This window comes from Tursiops truncatus, chromosome 2 (assembly GCF_011762595.2).
Source record: "Tursiops truncatus isolate mTurTru1 chromosome 2, mTurTru1.mat.Y, whole genome shotgun sequence".
Lineage (NCBI taxonomy): Eukaryota > Metazoa > Chordata > Mammalia > Artiodactyla > Delphinidae > Tursiops > Tursiops truncatus.
In genome coordinates this window covers 14,181,756-14,204,193 of record NC_047035.1, presented here as the reverse complement: position 1 = coordinate 14,204,193, position 22,438 = coordinate 14,181,756, and the positions used below count along the sequence as shown (strand labels likewise).

The window sequence follows — 22,438 nt, the reverse complement described above, 5'->3', positions numbered from 1 at the left end:
TAACAAAATGAAACATCAGTAGATATAGCTCAAGAAAGAAACATAAGGAGAAAATAAAACCATAACAGAGGGAGTGCTTCAAGATGGCGGAGGAGTAAGACGTGGAGATCACCTTCCTCCCCACAAATACATCAAAAATACATCTACATGTGGAACAACTCCTACAGAACACCTATTGAACGCTAGCAGAAGACCTCAGACTTCCAAAATAGGTCTTGGTGCTCCTGCCTGGTGTGAGGCCTGAGCCTCTGAGGTGGGAGAGCCGAGTTCAGGACACTGGACCACCAGACACCTCCAGGCCCCACATAATATCAATCAGCGAGAGCTCGCCCAGAGATCTCTGTCTCAACGCTAAGACCCAGCTCCACTCAACAGCCAGCAAGCTACAGTGCTGGACACCCCATGCCAAACAACTAGCAAGACAGGAACACAACCCCACCCATTAGCAGAGAGGCTGCTTAAAGTCATACTAAGTTCACAGAGACCCCAAAACACACCACCGGATGCAGCCGTGCCCACCAGAAAGATCCAGCCCCACCCACCAGAACACAGGCACCGGTCCCCTTCCCCAGGAAGCCTACACAAGCCCCTGAACCAACCTTACCCACTGGGGGCAGACACCAAAAACAATGGGAACTACGAACCTGTAGCCTGCAAAAAGGAGACCCCAAACACAGTAAGTTAAGCAAAATGAGAACACAGAGAAACACACAGCAGATGAAGAAGCAAGGCAAAAACCCACCAGACCAGACAAATGAAGTGCAAATAGGCAGCCAGCTGAAAAAGAATCCAGAGTAATGACAGTAAAGATGATCCAAAATCTTGGAAACAGAATGGAGAAACTACAAGAAACATTTAACAAGGACCCAGAAGAACTAAAGAGCAAACAAACAATGATGAACAACACAATAAATGAAATTAAAAATTCTCTAGAAGGAATCAATAGCAGAATAAATGAGGCAGAAGAACAGATAAGTGACCTGGAAGATAAAATATTGAAAATAACTACCACAGAGCAGAATAAAGAAAAAAGAATGAAAACAATTAAAGACAGTCTCAGAGATCTCCGGGACAACATTAAACGCACCAACATTCGAATTATACGAGTCCCGGAAGAAGAAGAGATAAAGAAAGGGTCTGAGAAAATATTTGAAGAGATTATAGTTGAAAACTTCCCTAACATGGGAAAGGAAATAGTCAATCAACTCCAGGAAGCACAGAGAACCCCATACAGGATAAATCCAAGGAGAAACACTCCAAGACACATATTAATCAAACTATCAAAAATTAAACACAAAGAAAAAATATTAAAAGCATCAAGGGAAAAGCAACAAATAACATACAATGGAACTGCATAAAGTTAACAGCTGATCTTTCAGCAGAAACTCTACAACCCAGAAGGGAGTGGCAGGACATGTTTAAAGTGATGAAAGGGAAAAACCTACAACCAAGATTACTCTGCTCAGCAAGGATCTCACTGAGATTCAACAGAGAAATTAAACCCTTTATAGACAAGCAAAAGCTAAGAGAATTCAGCACCACCAAACCAGCTTTCCAACAAATGCTAAAGGAACTTCTCTAGGCAGGAAACACAGGAGGAGGAAAAGACCTACAATAACAAACCCAAAACAATTAAGAAAATGGTAATAGGAACATATATATTGATAATTACCTTAAATGTAAATGGATTAAATGCTCCAACCAAAGGACATAGCCTGGCTGAATGCAAACAAAAACAAGACCCATAAATATGCTGTCTACAAGAGACCCACCTCAGACCTAGGGACACATACAGACTGAAAGTGACGGGATGGAAAAAGATATTCCATGCAAATGGAAATCAAAAGAAAGCTGGAGTAGCAATTCTCATATCAGACAAAACAGACTTTAAAATAAAGACTATTACAAGAGACAAAGAAGGACACTACATAATGATCAAGGGATCAAACCAAGAAGATATAACAATTGGAAATATTTACACACCCAACATAGGAGCATTTGCCTCAAAACATAAGGCAAATGCTAACAGCCATAAAAGGGGAACTCGACAGATACACAATAATGGTTGGGGACTTTATCACCCCACTTACACGAATGGACAGATCATCCAAAATGAAAATAAATAATGAAACACAAGCTTTAAATGACACATTAAACAAGATGGACTTAATTGATATTTATACAACATTCCATCCAAAAACAACAGAATACACTTTCTTCTCAAGTGCTCATGGAACATGCTCCAGGACAGATCATAACTTGGGACACAAATCAAGCCTTGGTAAATTTAAGAAAACTGAAATCATATCAACTATCTTTTCCAACCACAACACTATGAGACTAGATATCAATTACAGAAAAATATCTGTAAAAACTACAAACACATGGAGGCTAAACAATACGCTACTAAATAACCAAGAGATTACTGAAGAAATCAAAGAGGAAATCAAAAAATACCTAGAAACAAATGACAATGAAAACATGATGACCCAAAACCTATGGAATTCAGCAAAAGCAGTTCTAAGAGGGAAGTTTATAGCAATACAATCCTACCTCAAGAAACAAGAAACATCTCAAATAAACAACCTAACCTTACACCTAAAGCAATTAGAGAGAGAAGAACCAAAAACCCCCAAAGTTAGCAGAAGGAAAGAAATCATAAAGATCAGATCAGAAATAAATGAAAAAGAAATGAAGGAAAGGATAGCAAAGATCAATAAAACTAAAAGCTGGTTCTTTGAGAAGATAAACAAAATTGATAAACCATTAGCCAGACTCATCAAGAAAAAAAGGGAGAAGACTCAAATCAACAGAATTAGAAATGAAAAGGGAGAAGTAACAACTGACACTGCAGAAATACAAAGGATCATGAGAGATTACTACAAGCAACCATATGCCAATAAAATGGACAACCTGGAAGAAATGGACAAATTCTTAGAAAAGCACAACCTTCCAAGACTGAACCAGAAAGAAATAGAAAATATAAACAGATCAATCACAAACACTGAAATTGAAACTGTGATTAAAAATCTTCCAACAGGGGGCTTCCCTAGTGGCGCAGTGGTTAAGAGTCTGCCTGCCGATGCAGGGGACACGGGTTCGTGCCCCGGTCCGGGAAGATCCCACACGCCACAGAGCGGCTAGGCCTGTGAGCCATGGCCGCTGAGCCTCTGCATCCCGCAATGGGAGAGGCCACAACAGTGAGAGGCCTGCATACCGGGGGGGGGGGGGGGGAATCTTCCAATCTTCCAACAAACAAAAGCCCAGGACCAGATGGCCTCACAGGCTAACTCTACCAAACATTTAGAGAAGAGCTAACACCTATTCTTCTCAATCTCTTCCAAAAGATAGCAGAGGGAGGAACACACCCAAACTCATTCTATGAGGCCACTATCACCCTGATACCAAAACCAGACAAAGATGTCACAAAAAACGAAAACTACAGGCCAATATCACTGATGAACATAGATGCAAAAATCCTCAACAAAATACTAGTGAACAGAATCCAACAGCACATTAAAAGGATCATACACCATGATCAAGTGGGGTTTATCCAAGGAATGTAAGGATTCTTCAATATACACAAATCAATAATGTGATACACCATATTAACAAACTGAAGGATAAAAACCATATGATCATCTCAATAGATGCAGAAAAAGCTTTCAACAAAATTCAACACCCATTTATGATAAAAACGCTCCAGAAAGTAGGCATAGAGGGAATTTACCTCAACATAATAAAGGCCATATATGACAAACCCACAGCCAACATCATTCTCAGTGGTGAAAAACTGAAACAATTTCCACTAAGATCAGGAAGAAGACAAGGTTGCTCACTCTCACCACTGTCACTCAACATAGTTTTGGAAGTTTTAGCCACAGGAATCAGAGAAGAAAAAGAAATAAAAGGAATCCACATTGGAAAAGAAGAAGTAAGCTGTAGATGACATGATATTATACATAGAGAATCCTAAAGATGCCACCAGAAAACTACTAGAGCTAATCAATGAATTTGGTAAAGTAGCAGGATACAAAATTAATGCACAGAAATGTCTTGCATTCCTATACACCAATGATGAAATATCTGAAAGAGAAATTAAGGATACACTCCCATTTACCATTTCAACAAAAAGAATAAAATACCTAGGAATAAACCTACCTAAGGAGACAAAAGACCTGGATGCAGTAAACTATAAGACACTGACGAAAGAAATTAAAGATGATACAAACAAATGGAGAGAGATACCATGGTCTTGGATCGGGAGAATCAACATTGTGAAAATGACTATACTACCCAAAGCAATCTACAGATTCAATGTAATCCCTATTAGACTACCAATGGCATTTTTCACAGAACTAGAACAAAAAATTTCACAATTTGTATGGAAACACAAAAGACCCCGAATAGCCAAAGCAATCTTGAGAAAGAAAAATGGAGCTGGAGGAATCAGGCTCCCTGACTTCACACTATACTACAAATCTACAGTAATCAAGACAATATGGTACTGGCAAAAAAACAGAAATATAGATCAATGGAACAGGATGGAAAGCCCAGAGATAAACCCACACACATACGGTCACCTTATCTTTGATAAAGGAGGCAAAAATATACAATGGAGAAAAGACAGCCTCTTCAATAAGTGGTGCTGGGAAAACTGGACAGCTACATGTAAAAGAATGATATTAGAACACTTCCTAACACCATACACAAAAATAAGCTCAAAATGCATTAAAGACCTAAATATATAAGACCAGACACAATAAAACTCTCAGAGGAAAACATAGGAAGAACACTCTTAGACATAAATCACAGCAAGATCCTTTTTGACCCACCTCCTAGAAAAACGGAAACAAAACCAAAAATAAACAAATGGGACATAATGAAACTTAAAAGCTTTTGCACAGCAAAGGAAACCAGAAACAAGACCAAAAGACAACCCTCAGAATGGAAGAAAATTTTTGCAAATGAAGCAACTGACAAAGGATTCATCTCCAAAACATATAAGCAACTCATGCAGCTCAATATCAAAATAACAAACAACCCAATCCAAAAATCGGCAGAAGACCTAAATAGACATTTCTCCAAAGGAGATATACAGATTGCCAACAAACACATGAAAGGATGCTCAACATCACTAATCATTAGAGACATGCAAATCAAAACTACAATGAGGTATCACCTCACACCGGTCAGAATGGTCATCATCACAAAATCTACAAACAATAAATGCTGGAGACGGTGTGGAGAAAAGGGAACCCTCCTGCACTGTTGGTGGGAATGTAAATTGATACAGTCACTATGGAGAATAGTATGGAGGTTCCTTAGAAAACTAAAAATAGAACTACCGTATGGCCCAGTAATCCCACTACTGGGCATATACCATGAGAAAACCATAATTCAAAAAGAGACATGTACCACAATGTTCACTGTAGCACTATTTACAATAGCCAGGACACGGAAGCAACCTAAGTGTCCATCGACAGATGAATGGATAAAGAAGATGTGGCATATATATACAATGGAATATTACTCAGCCATAAAAAGAAACAAAACTGAGTTATTTGTAGTGAGGTGGATGGACCTAGAGTCTGTCATACAGAGTAAAGTAAGTCAGAAAGAGAAAAACAAATATTGTATGCAAACACATATATATGAAATCTAAAAAAAAAAAAAATGGTTCTGATGAACATAGGGGCAGGACAGAAATAAAGATGCAGACGTACAGAATGGGTTGAGGACACAGGGAGGGGGAAGGGTAAGCTGGGACGAAGTGAGAGAGTGGCATGGACATATATACACTACCAACTGTAAAATAGCTAGTGGGAAGCAGCTGCATTGCACAGGGAGATCAGCTCGGTGCTTTGTGACCACCTAGAGGGGTGGGATAGGGAGGGTGGGAGGGAGACGCAAGAGGGAGGGGATATGGGAATACATATATACGTATAGCTGATTCACTTTGTTATACAGCAGAAACTAACACAACATTGTAAAGCAATTATACTCCAATAAAGATATTAAAAAAAACCCATAACAACAAAAAAAAGCCACATTGGACACAGCACAAAGGAGAACAGACACTGCTGAAAATATACTGAGAAACATGGTGAACAATTTGAGCAAAAGAAATAGAAATTAAACAATTTAAAAGGACTTCCAACATAAGCACAATCAGCATTTTCAAAGAAAAAGAATGTGATTCAAAAATGTTAATGTTTGGACTTCCCCGGTGGCGCAGTGGTTAAGAAACCTACTGCCAATGCAGGGGACACAAGTTCGAGCCCTGGTCTGGGAAGATCCCACATGCCGCGGAGCAACTAAGCCCGCGAGCCACAACTACTGAGCCCACACACCACAAATAAAGAATAATTTATCTTTGGCTACGTTGGGTCTTCGTTGCCGGGCACGGGCTTTCTGTAGTTGCGGTGAGCAGGGGCTACTCCTTGTTGTGGTGCGCCGGCTTCTCCTTCCAGTGGCTTCGCTTGTTGCGGAGCACGGGCTCTAGGCGTGTGGGGTTCAGCAGTCGTGGCTCGTGGGCTTAGTTTCTTTGCGGCATGTGGGATGTTCCCAGACCAGGGCTCGAACCCGTGTCCCCTCCATTGGCAGGCGGATTCCTAACCACTGCGTCACCAGGCTAGCCCCTAAATTAATTAATTTTTTAAAAATGTTAATGTTCAATCTATTATATGTTTTTATTCAAGGACAATGGCTCAGATAAACATTGTTGAACATGGAAGACACCAGGGAATATAGTTCTTATGAACCCTACCTAGAGGATAGACTTCAGCTTAGCAGAAACTATAGCACAAAGCCTGGAGGTGAGCTTTGAATCCATTTAACTATAGAACTAAGATTTTTTTTAAAAGGTTATGATAGCAGAACAGGTTATGAATATTACGAATACTGACAATATACATATTTTTTAAAAACCACGTTGCTTTTATTCATGAAATAATCGCTATAAGTAAACACCACCAGAGTAGTTAGCCAACAATTCACAAACTTTATAAACATATCTCATTTACTTCTTGTAAAGCCCTCAGATTTAATGAATGATACTCCAGTGTTTCCATCAAGTTACAAGATGAAATGATTCTTTGATGTCTTATGCTTCAAGTCTGTCTTTCTGGAAGGTTTGTTTTGGGTGTTTAGTTGGTTTTATTGTTGTGGTTGGTTGGTTTGTCTTATAAAATGAAGGTGTGATATGAGCAAGTATCACAAGCCTTCTGGAAAGAGACTACTCTTGGTCCTAGAAGTTTCTTTGGGAAGAATCCGGCAATCTAAGAATTGAAGATTGTGAAAACTTCTTTCATCATTCAAACCACAGCTGACTCTGGTCGTATTGGAAGTCTCCCTCTCTGGATGCCTTTTTATAGTGGTCTTCATATATCAGCTTTCTTCTGAGTAAATGTGAACCTGGGAATGAACTCCATTCACACTTAAATGTGAATTAAGTCAAAGCTATTCAAGCTTCTCACACGGTGTCTAACCTTAGAAACATGATGTAATTTGCATCATCACTAACGGCCCCAGCAGCTGCTCTTCTTTTCCTTATTCTTTCTTTTTTTTTTTTTTGGCCACGCCGCACAGCATGCAGGATCTTAGTTCCCCGACCAGGGATCGAACCCATGCCCCCTGCAGTGGAAACGCAGAGTCTTAACCACTAGACCACCAGGGAAATCCTTCTTTTCCTTATTCTTGAAAATTATTTGTACCACTGAAACAGAGACATGTGGAAGTTAGACATCTCTGTTTCTCTGGCCAACTTCAATTTACACTCAGAGGAAATATTTTTCTCTCTTTTGGTGTCACAACTTCATTTAATTCTTATCATGCATCATTTATTCTGGCTTAGGGATTGTGGTGCTATAAATAATAATGCAAATGAGACTTTAAGCAGGGCATGTTCAGTTAGCTAAAATGCCTTGTTTGGCTGTTTACTGTAGTAGTCTCTAAACGGTTTTGATCGCAATCCTGGGAAGTACAAGATTTGTGGGCATATGAATATATTTATGTATAGATTATACGGACATGTGCCACAATACTAATATGTTATGTTCATTATAAAATGTAATACAGAAATTTCTAAGTAATTAAAGGTAAAAACATTTTATTCATTAATGGCAAATGACTTTTTGCCATCACTTGAAATTATTAATAACATCTAACAAGAACAATGTGATTTCACATACTTTATTATTTCTGAACATCTCGGTTGAATCCTTTGTGATTGAGCAATTTGAAGTTCAGTTTGTTTTACTATTTGGTCTTAACGGCTGTCAGAGAGACCTCACAAAGGTATGTAGATCTAAATGGGAAAAGGGTATCATGACACCGAATCCCTGTTTTTAATTCCATCCTCTGATAATGAAAAAGCTTAAGGGTTTTTTTTTTTAATTAGTTTGTTGGTATTGTTAATTGAAATTCAGCTAATAAATATCCATCACTCCTGATACCAATTAGTTGCTCTTGAAAACTTATCAAAGCTACTGAATTTTTATACTTTTAAAAACTGTGCTCTCAAACCACTGAAACTTTTCTTTTGAATTTTTATTTTATTTATTTATTATTATTATTATTTTTAGAGGATGATTAATAAATTTTATGGATTATCTGGGCAGTTATGTGATTAAAAATAAAATAGTTTACATTTATTGAGTTCCTACTGTTTACCAGAAACTGTTCTAAGAGTTTCATTTACTTTATAATAAAAATAAGCTCTTATGAGTTTACTTTAAATATTTTACATTTTTTAAACATCTTTATTGGAGTATAATTGCTTTCCAATGGTGTGTTAGTTTCTACTTTATAACAAAGTGAATCAGTTATACATATACATATGTTCCCATATCTCTTCCCTCTTGCGTCTCCCTCCCTCCCACCCTCCCTATCCCACCCCTCTAGGTGGTCACAAACCCCTGAGCTGATCTCCCTGTGCTATGCGGCTGCTTCCCACTAGCTATCTATTTTACGTTTGGTAGTATATATATGTCCATGCCACTCTCTCACTTTGTCACAGCTTACCCTTCCCCCTCCCCATATCCTCAAGTCCATTCTCTAGTAGGTTTGTGTCTTTATTCCCGTCTTGCTCCTAGGTTCTTCATGACTTTTTTTTTTTCTTAAACCACTGAAACTTTGTACGACTTTTTTCACCAGATTAGAACATTCCATTTTTAACTTATTAAACATGCAGGTATGAAGGTTTCAATAGGCGTACACATTTTTTAAAACAGAATCACATTGCCAAATGTCTGTTTTCAAAAATGCTCTCCCAATAACGTAGATTTCTTTTGAGAAGCAGTTACCTTCCCACTCACTGTTAAAAGACTGCTTCTATCTTGAATGGCTATATTTAAGTGGATTTTTCAAAATTATACATGTGGTACAAGGGGGCACCTCCTGAAACCATTTAACACAAAAAGGTCAGCAAATTTGGACACTTGTCTTTTTAAATTTTATTTATTTATTTTTGGCTGCATTAGGTCTTCATTGCTGTGCACGGGCTTTCTCTAGTTGCGGCGAGCGGGGGCTACTCTTCGTTGCGGTGCACGGGCTTCTCATTGCGGTGGCTTCTCCTGTTGTGGAGCACGGGCTCTAAGCACGCCAGCTTCAGTAGTTGTGGTGCGCAGGCTCAGTAGTTGTGGCTCGTGGGCTCTAGAGCACAGGCTCAGTAGTTGTGGTGCACGGGCTTAGTTGCTCCGCAGCATGTGGGATCTTCCCGGACCAGGGCTCGAACCCGTGTCCCCCACATTGGCAGAAGGATTCTTAACCACTGCGCCACCAGGGAAGACCGACACACGTCTTTTTGTAAAAGTAAAATGAAGTAATTCTTTTTGTGAAAAAACCACCAGCATGTGGTAGAAATACATTGACTTTGATTACTCTTCTCATCACAAAATGTGCACAAAGATGCTACTATATTTTAAAGGTCTTGATGTTCTGGAAACACCTAAGTAATACTGGCCTCAGGCACTTTGTCTGTGCCTGGCTTGAACTCCTTTGCTCTTCAATAGCTTGCTCAATAATCTGCTTGCAAATGATGCAGCAAAAGAATTTCATATATGTCACTGTTAATGACAGTGAGTGCAGATCTTTATTTCAAATAACCTGCTTGATAATTCCTACTGAGCAGGGCTGGCTTCCGGTCAGATTTCACGAAATTACTTTATCCACATGGGAACACCTGCCAGATGTCCCCCAGTATCTGTTCTCTCCTTCTTCCTCAGTATCAGAAACTCCATTTGAGTGCACATGACTGCCCAAAGCAGGGACTACATTTTCCAGACCCACCTCCCCCTTGTAGCTATTCGTGGCCTTGGAACTAAGTTTTGGTCACTGCGATGTAGGAAGAAATAATGGACAGCCTTAAAAGGAGGGGCATATCTTCTGCTCCCTTTTGGCCTACCTAGCTGGAATTCAGGTGTGATGGCTGAAACCTCGGGAGCCATCTTGAAGCAAGAGGGAGAAGCCAGATGCTGAGGCAGCCGAACAACAAGAGGGGAGGAATCTGGGTCCTTCACAGCTGTGCTGCCATCAAATCAGCCCTGGACTCTCCTGTGTTTACTGCTCTCTTTTTTGAGCTTTGTTGTTCTGGGTTTTCTGGCTCTTACTGCTGTATGAAACCCTAATTAACACACCTGGTAACAGGGTTGATGAGGAACTCATGTTAGCAGTCAGAGAAGAGGCAACTCTGCAATTTTCTCTGCAAGCATGTGCTTACACTATTCTTACTACTTTCAATCTGCAGTTTCCTAACGGAAACTGCTTTTAAGCCACTTGCCATTTTGTCAGAATTAGTTTATAAAGAAAACATAATATAGTCTTTAAATCTACTTTATCAGGTGTGTGTGAACTGCAACATGGGTCTATAACTTTGAAAACAAACGAAGGAGGGGCCACCACTGATCAACCCAACTCTACTCTCCAGACGACTCAAGGACCATTTGTAACCCATGTCTGATGGAATACAGACCATGGGAGAACACCAGCATCCATATTAAATATTAATAAAGCTTCAGGGGGGGAGGTTGGTCAATACATAAATATACAAAGAAGTTCTACTTCCTTTCTGCTCCTCTCCACCCCTACTAACAAATGATCTTTGCACCTTCCTAGTATACAAGCACTCCACCCACTTTAGAGCCCACTGTCAAGGTGTAGATGGACTAATAGCTAACTATAAAATTCTCTCCTGGGGCTTCCCTGGTGGCACAGTGGTTGAGAGTCCGCCTGCCGATGCAGGGGACACGGGTTCGTGCCCCGGTCCGGGAAGATCCCACATGCCGCGGAGCGGCTGGGCCCGTGAGCCATGGCCGCTGAGCCTGAGCGTCCGGAGCCTGTGCTCCGCAACGGGAGAGGCCACAACAGCGAGAGGCCCGCGTACCGCAAAAAAAAAAAAAAAAAAAAAAATTCTCTCCTGGATCATGACAATATGCTGTGAGATGAAAATGTTTACTAGCGAAAAATAAGCATAAATGAGTGTTCTCCATAAAACTGAAAACTTGTAAAAGCAAATGGTAAATCAAGGGGTGGGTTATACATAAAGATTTTGGCACCTTACCTGAATACCTCGAGAATAATCCTTTCCGATAACTTGGGAGCCACCTGCTTAAATGCTTTCTTGAAATCTTCCAGAGTTAAATATCCATGATCTATTTGAAAACAGAATACATAATATTCACACACTTCTATCAGCCCCATGAACTGCTATTTCAGCCATAACATATGCATGAGACTTTAATCTATTAGTAGGAGAAAAGCAGTAAATTATAGTTGATTTTACATATAAGGTAATCTGAGATTGTCTTGTTGGAAGAATTTGAGAATCTAGTAATACTCTCCCTCAGTACAGCCCCAGATGCTCCTGCAGGTTTCTTCCAGCCCCATGATTTGCTGATTCCCTGAGTCCCAGGTAAAGGACTAAGGGACAGACACTGCAACAATGGCATTAGGCTTCAAGTCTTTGTGAATTGCCAAAATAATTCATTCTTCAAAATTCACATTTTTTTCTTGCTTGGTATTAGAACTATATTATTATTTAGAGGAAAACCATTACAGAAGCCAAAATACTGAACCTGGACTCCACAAGTCTTTCAACCCTGTGTTCTGTGGGGAGGGGGTCTGAAGCTACTCCTCTGGGCCACCCCAGCGTAGGAAAACAATTCCTCCAATTATGTGTGGGTCAAAGGAGGAGTCGGAAAAAAAGGCCTCATGTTCTCACAAACTTCCATAAGTAGCTCTTCACCTATATCCCCGCACGGCCAGCCCTTCTGTTGCCCCCATTACACTGCAGGCAAATCATAAGTATTGTATAATTATATAACTGTAGATATTATTTCACCCATCGTAAATGTCAAGAATTTAAGATTGTGATGGAGAAAAAAAAATGTACACCAACATCTAAGGTAATAGCTAACGAATACAGTAAAATAACCTTCCAAGTATATTATTTTAGTTACTGAGTATGTTCCCATTCACAGTTCCTTAACAGCCATTTTTTATATCAAAACACTTTAAAGATACTTACAGTGCCTGTCAAAAGCTGTGAAGATGTGTCTTATTTCATTCCGATATAGTTGAGCTTCCTTCTTTTTCCTTACAATGTCTAAAAACTCCTTAAGTAATATCCCTAAAAGTTGGAAAAAAACAATTTACTTTCTTCCTCTTTAAGAAGGAAACAAAACATAAACGGAAAGTGATACCACCACAAACAAATGTTATCTTAATTTTTGGTGAGTAGTATTTATTCATAAAGATCTCTAAAGTTGAAAAGACATTTCCTTAAAAGCTAAGTAGACTCCACATTAGCAATCGATGGCAAAAAGGATAGACACTTTCGGAGCTCACTGAGCTCTTCCCGGAGATAAAAGATGATGACCTCGAAAAAGTATGACACTCTTCCCTCTGACAGATCTAACAGACAGGCCCGAAACTACTTATAAAATAAGGTCTCATAATTTTCTTTCCTTATGCATCTTTGATCCCTTTTTTCCTAGCCAGATGTCATTACGACAGGTTTTTTTCCAGCTGGGAGATCGGGGCGAAGGAGTAGTTTCTCAAAAGTCAATACCAACTGCATACCGCAGATAAAGGTGGAGAGAACATTCCATAAACAATAGCGTTGGCACTGTCCCCAGCCTTAGCTACCTCCCATGACTGTTCTGTAGCCTCAGGCTCTGCTTCCTGTGATTCTCATAATAAAAGAGCTCAGCATGATCATATGAGATTGGATACTGTGCTTACAATGTCTATTAAAATGAATTCTAGGGCTTCCCTGGTGGTGCAGTGGTTGAGAGTCCGCCTGCCGATGCAGGGGACATGGGTTCATGCCCCGGTCCGGGAAGATCCCACATGCCGCGGAGCGGCTGGGCCCGTGAGCCATGGCCGCTGAGCCTGAGCATCCGGAGCCTGTGCTCCGCAACGGGAGAGGCCACAGCAGTGAGAGGCCCGCGTACCGCAAAAAAAAAGAATTCTAATGTGATCTTTGTAGTAGGTTTAAAGAATGCAGCCAAGAATTTAAACATTCTAGTGAACTGAGTCCTAAATATCTAAAAAGAGCAGTTCGTTTTTACAAGTCAGAATTTCCATTTAAAAATGTATCACTGTTTTAAAAATAGCCCCAAATCACACAATAACCACGTGCTAATTTTTAAGAACTTGCACCCTTTCCAAAAGGGAATATTTTGGTGAGGTATACTGAACTATACACATTTCCCGAAATAGTTCCGATGGTTTTTTAAAAAGTAGAAAATAGTTTTCTTAATTTTCCACATTTTTCTTACTTGTAGTTAAAGATTCAGAAATTTAAAAAGTCCATCTATCTTTATGTGTTTATAAATGATTCTCTTACAACTCTTTAGGACCCACTGGGTGCCAGGCACTGCATTAAGCTCTGGGAATAGAGGGGAAAAGAGAACACACACGATTCCAGTGCCAAGGGTCACTGGTCTAGTGACACAGACGGTGATGATACAGATTCAATGACAAACGTACACATAATTACAAACTGTGGCGTGCGCAACGAGGGGAAAACAGGAGGGTATAAAACGCGTCACAGAAATCCTCCTGTAGAGCAGACTCTGAGGAAGGAGAGATCTCACAGAGGAGGTAATAGATAGGCTAAGACCTAAATGATGAGAAGACACCAACTGGCTAAAGGTGGGAAGAAGAGCATTCCAGGCCGTGGAAAGAGCACGTGCCAAGGCCATGGGGTGGGGAGTGGGAGAGTGAAAACAGGCCACAGTGGCTCGAATGCGGTGAAGATGGCGCTGGTGAGGTGGGCAGGGGCCCGAACGCAGCCCCTCATGGGCCCCGGGAAATAATCTGATTTTTATTTCAGTTGCGATAGGAAGTCAATAAAGTTTGAACTGAGAAGTGACATGATCTGATTTAGATTTTGGAAAGATCTCTCTGGCTATTGTTTTGAAAAAGGACTGGGGAGATAGCAAAATATAAAAAAGGAGACTCGTTAGGATCCTACTGGCAAGAGATGTGGTCACGAGGGTGCGGGCAGCGGGAACGGAGGGCAGTGGAAGGTTCCAGACATACTGCAGAAAAGATGGAGGGTCAGATGTAGTGCAAGAGAAAGAAGATGTCAAGAATAAGCCCTAGGTTCTGGCTTGAGGACTAGGTGGTTTGAGGAGTCATTTAAAGAGATAAGAAAGACGGGGGGAAGCAGGATGGGGGTGGTGCTGAGATGGAGTTGCAATTTGGAGATGTAAGCTGTTTGAGGCTTCGGAGAAAACCAAGAGCAAGAGTCAAGAAAGCAGCAGCAGGCGTATCTCCTGGCACCTACCAGAGTGCTTGGCATGTGCTTGATAAATACACATTGTATGGAATTAGCGTTTCTTCCCCCATGGCAGTGGAGGATGTGCAGTGATGCAGCTCCATTCTCATTGGGTCCCATGGTAACTATTTGGCCACACGTCTGCCTGAGACACACTGAGGGAAAGGACTGCCTGTTGTCAAAATTTATCCACACAATATTCAAACCTAAAATTACCACTTCACAAAGACTTTCCATAATTCTACTGCCACCACATTTCATACGCAATGAGAAATGCATTACCTGTGTCCACCCCTGGAGTGAAAGTATGTTCAGAACATTCTAATTCCAAGCAGATACCTGCTTGTAGGAGGCATTCCTCACATGTTTGTTGAATAAGTAAATAAAATCATAGGAAGACGTTATTTCTAGTTTTCAGCAAAAAGCGTTAAAATGTGTTTTAAATGCTCTTATAACTGTAAATTAATGCCAAAAAGTAGGTCTCTATTTATTCACATATCCAGCAAAATCGTCATTTTAGAAACCCCAATTTCTTAATACCTATGACACAGTAAAAAACAAAATTCAGAGGAAAAGGAAATGAATACATAATATTTGTTCTTCGTTTAATTGCATCTGATTTCGGGAAATGGTAAGAAAAACAGCACAGTTCCATGGTTCAATGTGTGATTGAGATTCACAAGAAAAAAAAAAGTGCATGAGTGGTGAATGATATATTTTAAACCACATATTCAGAAAACTCATCCGTATTTGGGGCTATAAAGTAGTCAGGTCTTTTTTTTTTTTTTTTTTGCGGTACGCAGGCCTCTCACTGTTGTGGCCTCTCCCGTTGCGGAGCGCAAGCTCAGCGGCCATGGCTCACGGGCCCAGCCGCTCCGCGGCATGTGGGATCCTCCCAGACCAGGACACGAACCCGCGTCCCCTGCATCGGCAGGCGGACTCTCAACCACTGCGCCACCAGGGAAGCCCAGTAGTCAGGTCTTTATTTCATATCTTGGGGGATAAAAAGCACATGTTCTTTAGTGTTCCCTAGGAGAAAATATATGTGGATTTCAACTATATGTTTATTACCATTTAAAAGGAAGAAACCATCTAATAATGCAAATAACTCTATTTACATAATCAAGTTCATTCACACTATTTTCCCACAGGCTCGGATACCTTATTTTTTAAAGTCAATATTAAACGACGTAAACATATCTCACTGCCCCATCCCCATCCCCTTGTCTTAATCTTCGATGGCAACACATACAAATGCATTCAGTACCATGCAAGTCCCTTTTCTAAAAAGGATAGAGAAGTTTCCATTCAGCTGAGCTCTCATGTTGTAGTAGTATGATCACTTTCCAAAGCCAAGGCATAAAAGTTTTGCTATTCCTACAGCTCTGTAATGCAAACACATTAATGTAAGTTTTATATGTTTTACTGCTGTTTAAATGGCCTAGAAATAGAGTTCCTACTACTAGCTCCACCTGCTGTCACAACATTCAAACCTAAAATTACCACTTCACAAAGACTTTCCATAATTCTACTGCCACCACATTTCATACACAATGAGAAATGCATTACCTGTTTCCACCCCTGGAGTGAAAGTATGTTCAGAACATTCTAATTCCAAATATGAGGTTGGGTCTTCTCTGTAAACTGTCCCAGCAATAAAAGTTACCTAAACACACTTTGCTGTAGCTAGACGTTGGGATCACAACAGGAACCACGTAGACCTATATGTTTATCTGTGTTCATTATTAATCTGCAGAAGGTGTTTAGAAGTTGCCCGGGTAGCTGGACTCTACCAGTAGTTCTCTGATTTTGTTTTAGCTGTAGGAAAGGTTCTTCTTTCTAAAACAGGAACGCCCAGTATGTAGAGATGAAGGCAAAGCTATTCGGTTTGCAGTGAGGTGGGCTCCTCACTGTTCCCTCTCCAGCAGTGCCTCTGCAAGTGCCCCCCACAGGACACAAGACTGAGGATCATGCCTCAAAGGCCACTGGGACCAATGATCTTTACGAATCCTTCCAGACTCTGCAAGTCTGTGCATTTTCCGTATCACTGAAAGCACTCCCTTCCATTTTATAAACTACTCTTGGCGAAATGGACTCTTCGTGTTCTATAATGAATATATATATTTTTTACTTTCCAATCTACTTAATACATGTGATATAGATATATCATATACAGAAGTGTTATCTTTTCCCCCTTTTTTGTTTTTAAGTAATTTCCTAGGAAGGTAATCATCTTTCACCACAGGGGTGGATATATTCAAAAAGTCCAATAAAACTATATAAATTTTCCCTCGAAAGTTGTTTTTTTTCTTTTTTTTGTGGCTCACAGTTCTAAGCTTCAGGGTCAGTGTGTACAGAGAAATCCTCTTGAAAATGCAGTCATCTAGTTTCTGGCTATCACAGCGAGCTTAAATTAGAAACTGCAATAAACCTGGGAGAATGAAAGAGAAAATAATAAAAATGCCAAGTGTTTTAGACTGTAAGTCTGGTCCTGGATTTAGTAGAAAAGAGAGGGCTCACAGTCATTGGGCCATCTATTAATTTTTCCAGGGATTGAAAATGCCTAAAAATGAGGGCTTAAAAGGATTAAGTGGCCTTTTGAAAGGTATAATACAAGCCTTTTCTAGTTTGAGAAATAAAATTCAGATTATGACTTTTGGAGGTCATGCAGGAAAAAAAAAAGGATAGAATGTGTTTGCATAAAAAGATTGTAAGGACAGAAGGGCTTTCGTGGCATCAAGAGCAGTGAGTTGTCACAGTAAGATGGGTAAGTAAATTCAGAGGACTAATATTTTCTTCCAGCTACACGCATAAGAGTAGGGGCATGAAGAGAAAAGAATCCACCTTAATGGAAGAAAGCAAGTTTTACTCTATCATTGGGAGGGAAATGAGGAAGAGTAAAAACAGGTTACAGTGGAATAGAGCATTCTGAACCAACGAAACCTTATTCCTACCAAACGTGGACAGGAATCGTCATCTTTTTTTATTATGCACATCTGCTCATAACCCTTCAAAGGTTCCTCGGCGATATCAGTGCAAAGCCCCGATCCCTTATTCTGGAATTTAAAGCTTCACTCTTCCTTCCAGGTAAACTGGTCCTTATATCTTCCCCTCTCCAGCTCTCAGCTTCCATCAGGGCTGCTCGCTGGGGTGCAGCTGGCTTGCGGCTCGCACCGCACTCCCCGCGGCAGCACGAGAAAGCAGGACTCCACGGGGGCGGGGGCTTCCGTTTCCGGCAGGACTTGATACCAACACAGGGACAGCTGAGGAGCACTTTGGGCCTGCAAATCTGAGGGGGGACCGGCAAAAGGGTGCGCTGTAAAACGGGGGGCAGGGATCTGAGAGAAGAGGGTGAGACGCTTGGGGGTAGGGGGTCTGTAGGAGAAACCCCACAGGGCGAGCATGCAGGAAGAGACCCTGCGGAGAAGAAAGTGATGGAGGGACCTGTGATGGAGGGCGAGTGGTGAGTGATAAAGCCCCTCCTCTGGACCATTAACAGACACCTCGGCAAAGTCTCCAGGACATGACAGGCAACATTTGCATGGGTGTGGACTGTGCAGGGAAGTCTAAATTTGCACGGAGTTCTTCATCCACGCTGGCACCAGCAGAGCACAGGCAGCACCAGGAGCTGGAGGACAAGCTCGCAGCTGGCATCTGCCTTTATTCATTCTCCCTGTTCTCCTCTTTGCTTCTCCACCTTTTGCAAACCCCACCCAGCCTTCCACATCCGGCTCTGGCCCACACCTCGGGCAGGAAGGGAGTGCCACTCCCTTCGAAACCCTTACAGGTCTTCTTGTCTATTGTGTTCGTGTGACATCTGGCCATCACAGAAGTGACAATACTTCTTTAATCTTCCCTATCAAATATGACATTTTTAAAGAGTGTCTTTAGGTCAGTGTCTCCTAATTCTTTTTTACCCCTACAAGGAAACTTACTCATCATCTTTAAATGGGGAATTAAATACATTAATTGAGAGGGGAATATCTGTGGGCGATACCACAAAATGGTCCTATGATTTCAAGATAAGATAAGTATAATGTGTATGTGTTTCCTGATGATAGAAATGAACAAAGAAGTCAACTGAAATCTGAAGTCAAACAACAGCCTGCTACACCTGCTATACTGTGGCCTCAGTTCCTTAGATAGGGGCCCCAAACAACAAAATATACACAAAACAAATACAAAAAAATGTGTTTACAATGTAACTTAGAAGACTAGAAAACAGACATTTAAATTTAGGAAAAGAATACTTTTATAGTCAACTATCTGGCTCAAAACAACTCAGCCAAGATAGCAATAAATAAAAGCCATTAACCTCATCATCCACAAATTATTTTTCAATTAAACTGACCCTGGATAGCATGACTGAGTCAAACAGTCCATCATCACCATTGTAATGAATCAATCTCTTTGATTTTTCCATTTTTTAAAGTTGCAGGTTAAAAGTAAGCTCCTGGAAAGCTTTTTTATTTCTAAGTATGAAAGTAAAATATGTTCACTGTATTGAAAGGGCAACGATATAAAAAAACAGAAAGAAAGGGGAGAAAAAAGCATGATCTAATCACCCAGTGGAAACAAAATTCTGATATTTTGTTCTGGTTTTTTCCCTCAAGCATATTTTATATAGACCTGGGATAAAAACACACAGAGAGCTGTGTGAGAATGCAGTGGGGCGATGTGCATTGGGCAGATTAAGCAAAAGTCTTATACATCTTAGCTGTTGTTATTCATATAAAATGCTCTACGATTTATCCCACAATGAAGTCAAACCATCTGAGATGACACATGGTCTTGCCCTTCAAAGAACTGCCCAGACAAGTTTGGCATTAAACCACTGGTCTATGCTGAAGAAAGTTCAAGAAACGGCCTTACAGACTTCACTGTTGTGTTTATTGAACAGTTTGTGGACATCAGTGTCCACTTATTAGTCTCTCCTCCATGAGACATCGTGGGGGAAATATCCCACATCAGGGAAAACTATGTCTCTCTAGAAAAGGAGTTTCTGTGGTGTGGATGCTGACTTCTGCACTTGGTTGTGATTCCCTGTTTGATCTGGACACTCAGTAGCTCGGAACCAAATTTGACATCAGCCTCTAGCGGCTGCACAGAACCTTGTGATTTGTGTTTTGTGTACTGACCCACTCCTGATTTCGACTCATTCATTCATTAAGTTCCCAGGACAATGAAGACTGGCCTCAGCTCCATCAATATGATCCATGACACTATTAACCTCAAGGGAAGGGTTTATCAAATGGTTGAGAGGGTAAGCTTGGAGATTACACTACTGTGGTCTGCCACCCTGCACAGATTACTTAACCTCTCTAAGCTTCAGGATTGTTTTAACTTATAAAATGGGATAATCCTAACATAGAGTTGTATTAAATTTAACAATCCATGCATAATACTCATCACAGAGTCTGCACATGGTAAACACTCAAGGAATCAAAGCTATAATTATTATCTATAATAATAATAAATACTGTAACACATGTAAACGTATCTTATAAACCAATAAAGAACCATCAAATGCCAGGATTAAGATCTTTTATTCCTCTCTGGAGCTCAGTTTCCTCATTTTAAAAAAGGAAATATATGACTGTTTTCTAGGCCCTTCTAGTTGCAAACTTCTTTCATTTTCTATAGTTAGAGGAGATATGAAATGTTCTATACCCTTAGAGAACAGAAATAAAACCCTCTAAAATTAGGTAGCAATAGTGTGTATTGGAACCAATCCCAACACTGATCTGCTGCTTCCTTAAACAAGTGGCTTGATTTTTTCCCCCCTATTAATATAAGTCCTTGTTCCTGGTGCCTAAACAGTTTTTGCTGATACTCGCGTGCTTGTTAAGTTATAGGCATTAAAAATGTCATTAACACCTTTTTGCTACTCATTCTGGCTGCCCTCAAATTCTCCCAGTGTGACTTCCCTTGAGACATCCTAGTCTTCTAATGGCTTTGTCTTAACTTTTCACTCTTTTTAATTTTCACAAGGAACCTCTACAGAAACGACCCACCTTTTAGAGAGACCTTGGGAAGCAGGGCCTGGGCATCCAGGTTTAGGTACTGTATGAAATGTGTGCATCGTCAGGGCTCTGCCCAGTCAGACTCAATCCAGGATGTGAGTCTGGACCTTCCCCCAGGAAGCTGGGCAGCAAATGGGCTCTGTGTGGAGGGTCCTTTGGGGTTGCAAGCTGGAGATATGGTACAACCTTGTCTGGATGTAAGAAGAGCTACACCTAGTGGGAGAATTCCCAAGTCACAGCTACTCAGAAGAACTCTGGGAAGTTGATTACCTGAATTAATAGCTCCCAGAAAGCCAAGGCCAACCTTTCAGTTCTTCAAGATCAAAACATTAAGGAGAGAGATAATATATTTGGTAGAATAATCTGTGTATAAACTCTCTTCGATAATATATTTGGTAAAATAATCTGTATATAAACTCTCTTCCTGTAAGAAAAATAACATGTAAATGTGACTCATGTCACTGAAAGGGAGAAAAGAAGGAGCTGGTCTGAAATTGGTTCACTACTAACAGTCCTAATGAAAAAATTTTATGTTAGCAGCATTCAGAGTTCAGCAGTGACTTCCTGCTAAGATGGCTATTTTACTCTTTCCCTGGGATGTCTGTGGTCTTGAGTCTCCCCTTTCAAGGGGACATGAACTGAAGGTAAGTCTACTCCTTTAATCATGAAGAAAGTGATGCTTTGAGAAAATTAATCTGCTGTTGATATCAGGGCCAGAAGAGGAAGGGAAAAGCCTGGAAGCTTGTAGACTAAGGAAACCCCTTCCACAGTAATTCTGGAGCAAGGTACTAAGCACCTACACTTTGACCTCGTTCCTCCAACCCAATCTTCCCTTGAATTTGTCAGATGACTAATTTACTTTGTAACCTTTTGAAATATACTTAAAAATTAATTATTAGGAAAAGATGCTGTGACAGGAAGCATCCTAATGATCTGATGGGGAAGTGGATGTGAGAGTACCTATAATATCCCTGATATTAAATGCAAGGGATGTGATACGGGAGCAGGTCCCAGAGCACATCACCAAAGTCGGAAAGCCCTCATAGGGAAGCCTACTTTCAGCATCAAAAACTCCAGTTCTGAAGCAATCCTTAGACTATTATGAATTTGAGGAAATGTCCCATACTAAGGCAGTCTTCATTATACATAAGAGAACTCAGGTGTGGGATAGGCCACATGAAGAGAATGTAGAGAACCTCATTCAAAACTTAAAGCTTTAATGTACATCAGAACTAATATTAAAAGGAAGCTCCATGACTGCAAAAATGTGAGAACTGTTTCTGCAGGAAGTCCAAATCCAAGCATTAGAGAACTCAGGAAGGAGAGGAAAGGTTCATGAAATTTACAAAATATCTCCAGCCTCAAGTCAATCCTCTCTCAAACATCAGAAAAAAAGAAAAGGCAGGGGAGGAAACTAACAACCGCATACTTGGAAGATTCTTTTGCCACAGACCAGTCCTCATTTTATATCAGAGCACTCACACTCAAGAGAAACCTTTAGAATGTAATGAAGGTGGGAAAGAAAACCTTCTGCCAGAATTTACCCTTCAATGTACATCAAATTACCCACAGAGAAACCATATGAATGTAACACAAGCGTATAAGTCATATCTTACTAAATGTGAGCTAA

At 40.4% G+C, this 22,438-nt stretch overlaps 1 protein-coding gene across 23 annotated transcripts in view; it reads right to left on the bottom strand.

Annotated features, from left to right (window-relative positions):
- Positions 1 to 22,438, bottom strand: part of EFCAB11 (EF-hand calcium binding domain 11) — a 226,694-nt gene that overhangs the window by 195,285 nt on the left and 8,971 nt on the right. For 19 of the 23 annotated variants that reach the window (XR_012329874.1, XR_012329875.1, XR_002173037.3 and 16 more), the window contains 2 exons: positions 12,527 to 12,628; positions 11,561 to 11,651 (listed from right to left, as the gene is read on the bottom strand). Coding sequence is in view for 20 of the 23 variants with exons in the window: in XM_073800134.1 (XP_073656235.1) it covers positions 11,561 to 11,651; positions 12,527 to 12,628 (193 nt within the window). In the remaining 3 variants the exon portion in view is untranslated. Of the gene's footprint in view, positions 1 to 6,614; positions 7,718 to 8,897; positions 9,802 to 11,560; positions 11,652 to 12,526; positions 12,629 to 22,438 lie in introns of those variants that run through there. The other 4 variants (XM_033850740.2, XM_019919226.3, XM_033850742.2 and 1 more) reach the window with 4 other exon arrangements.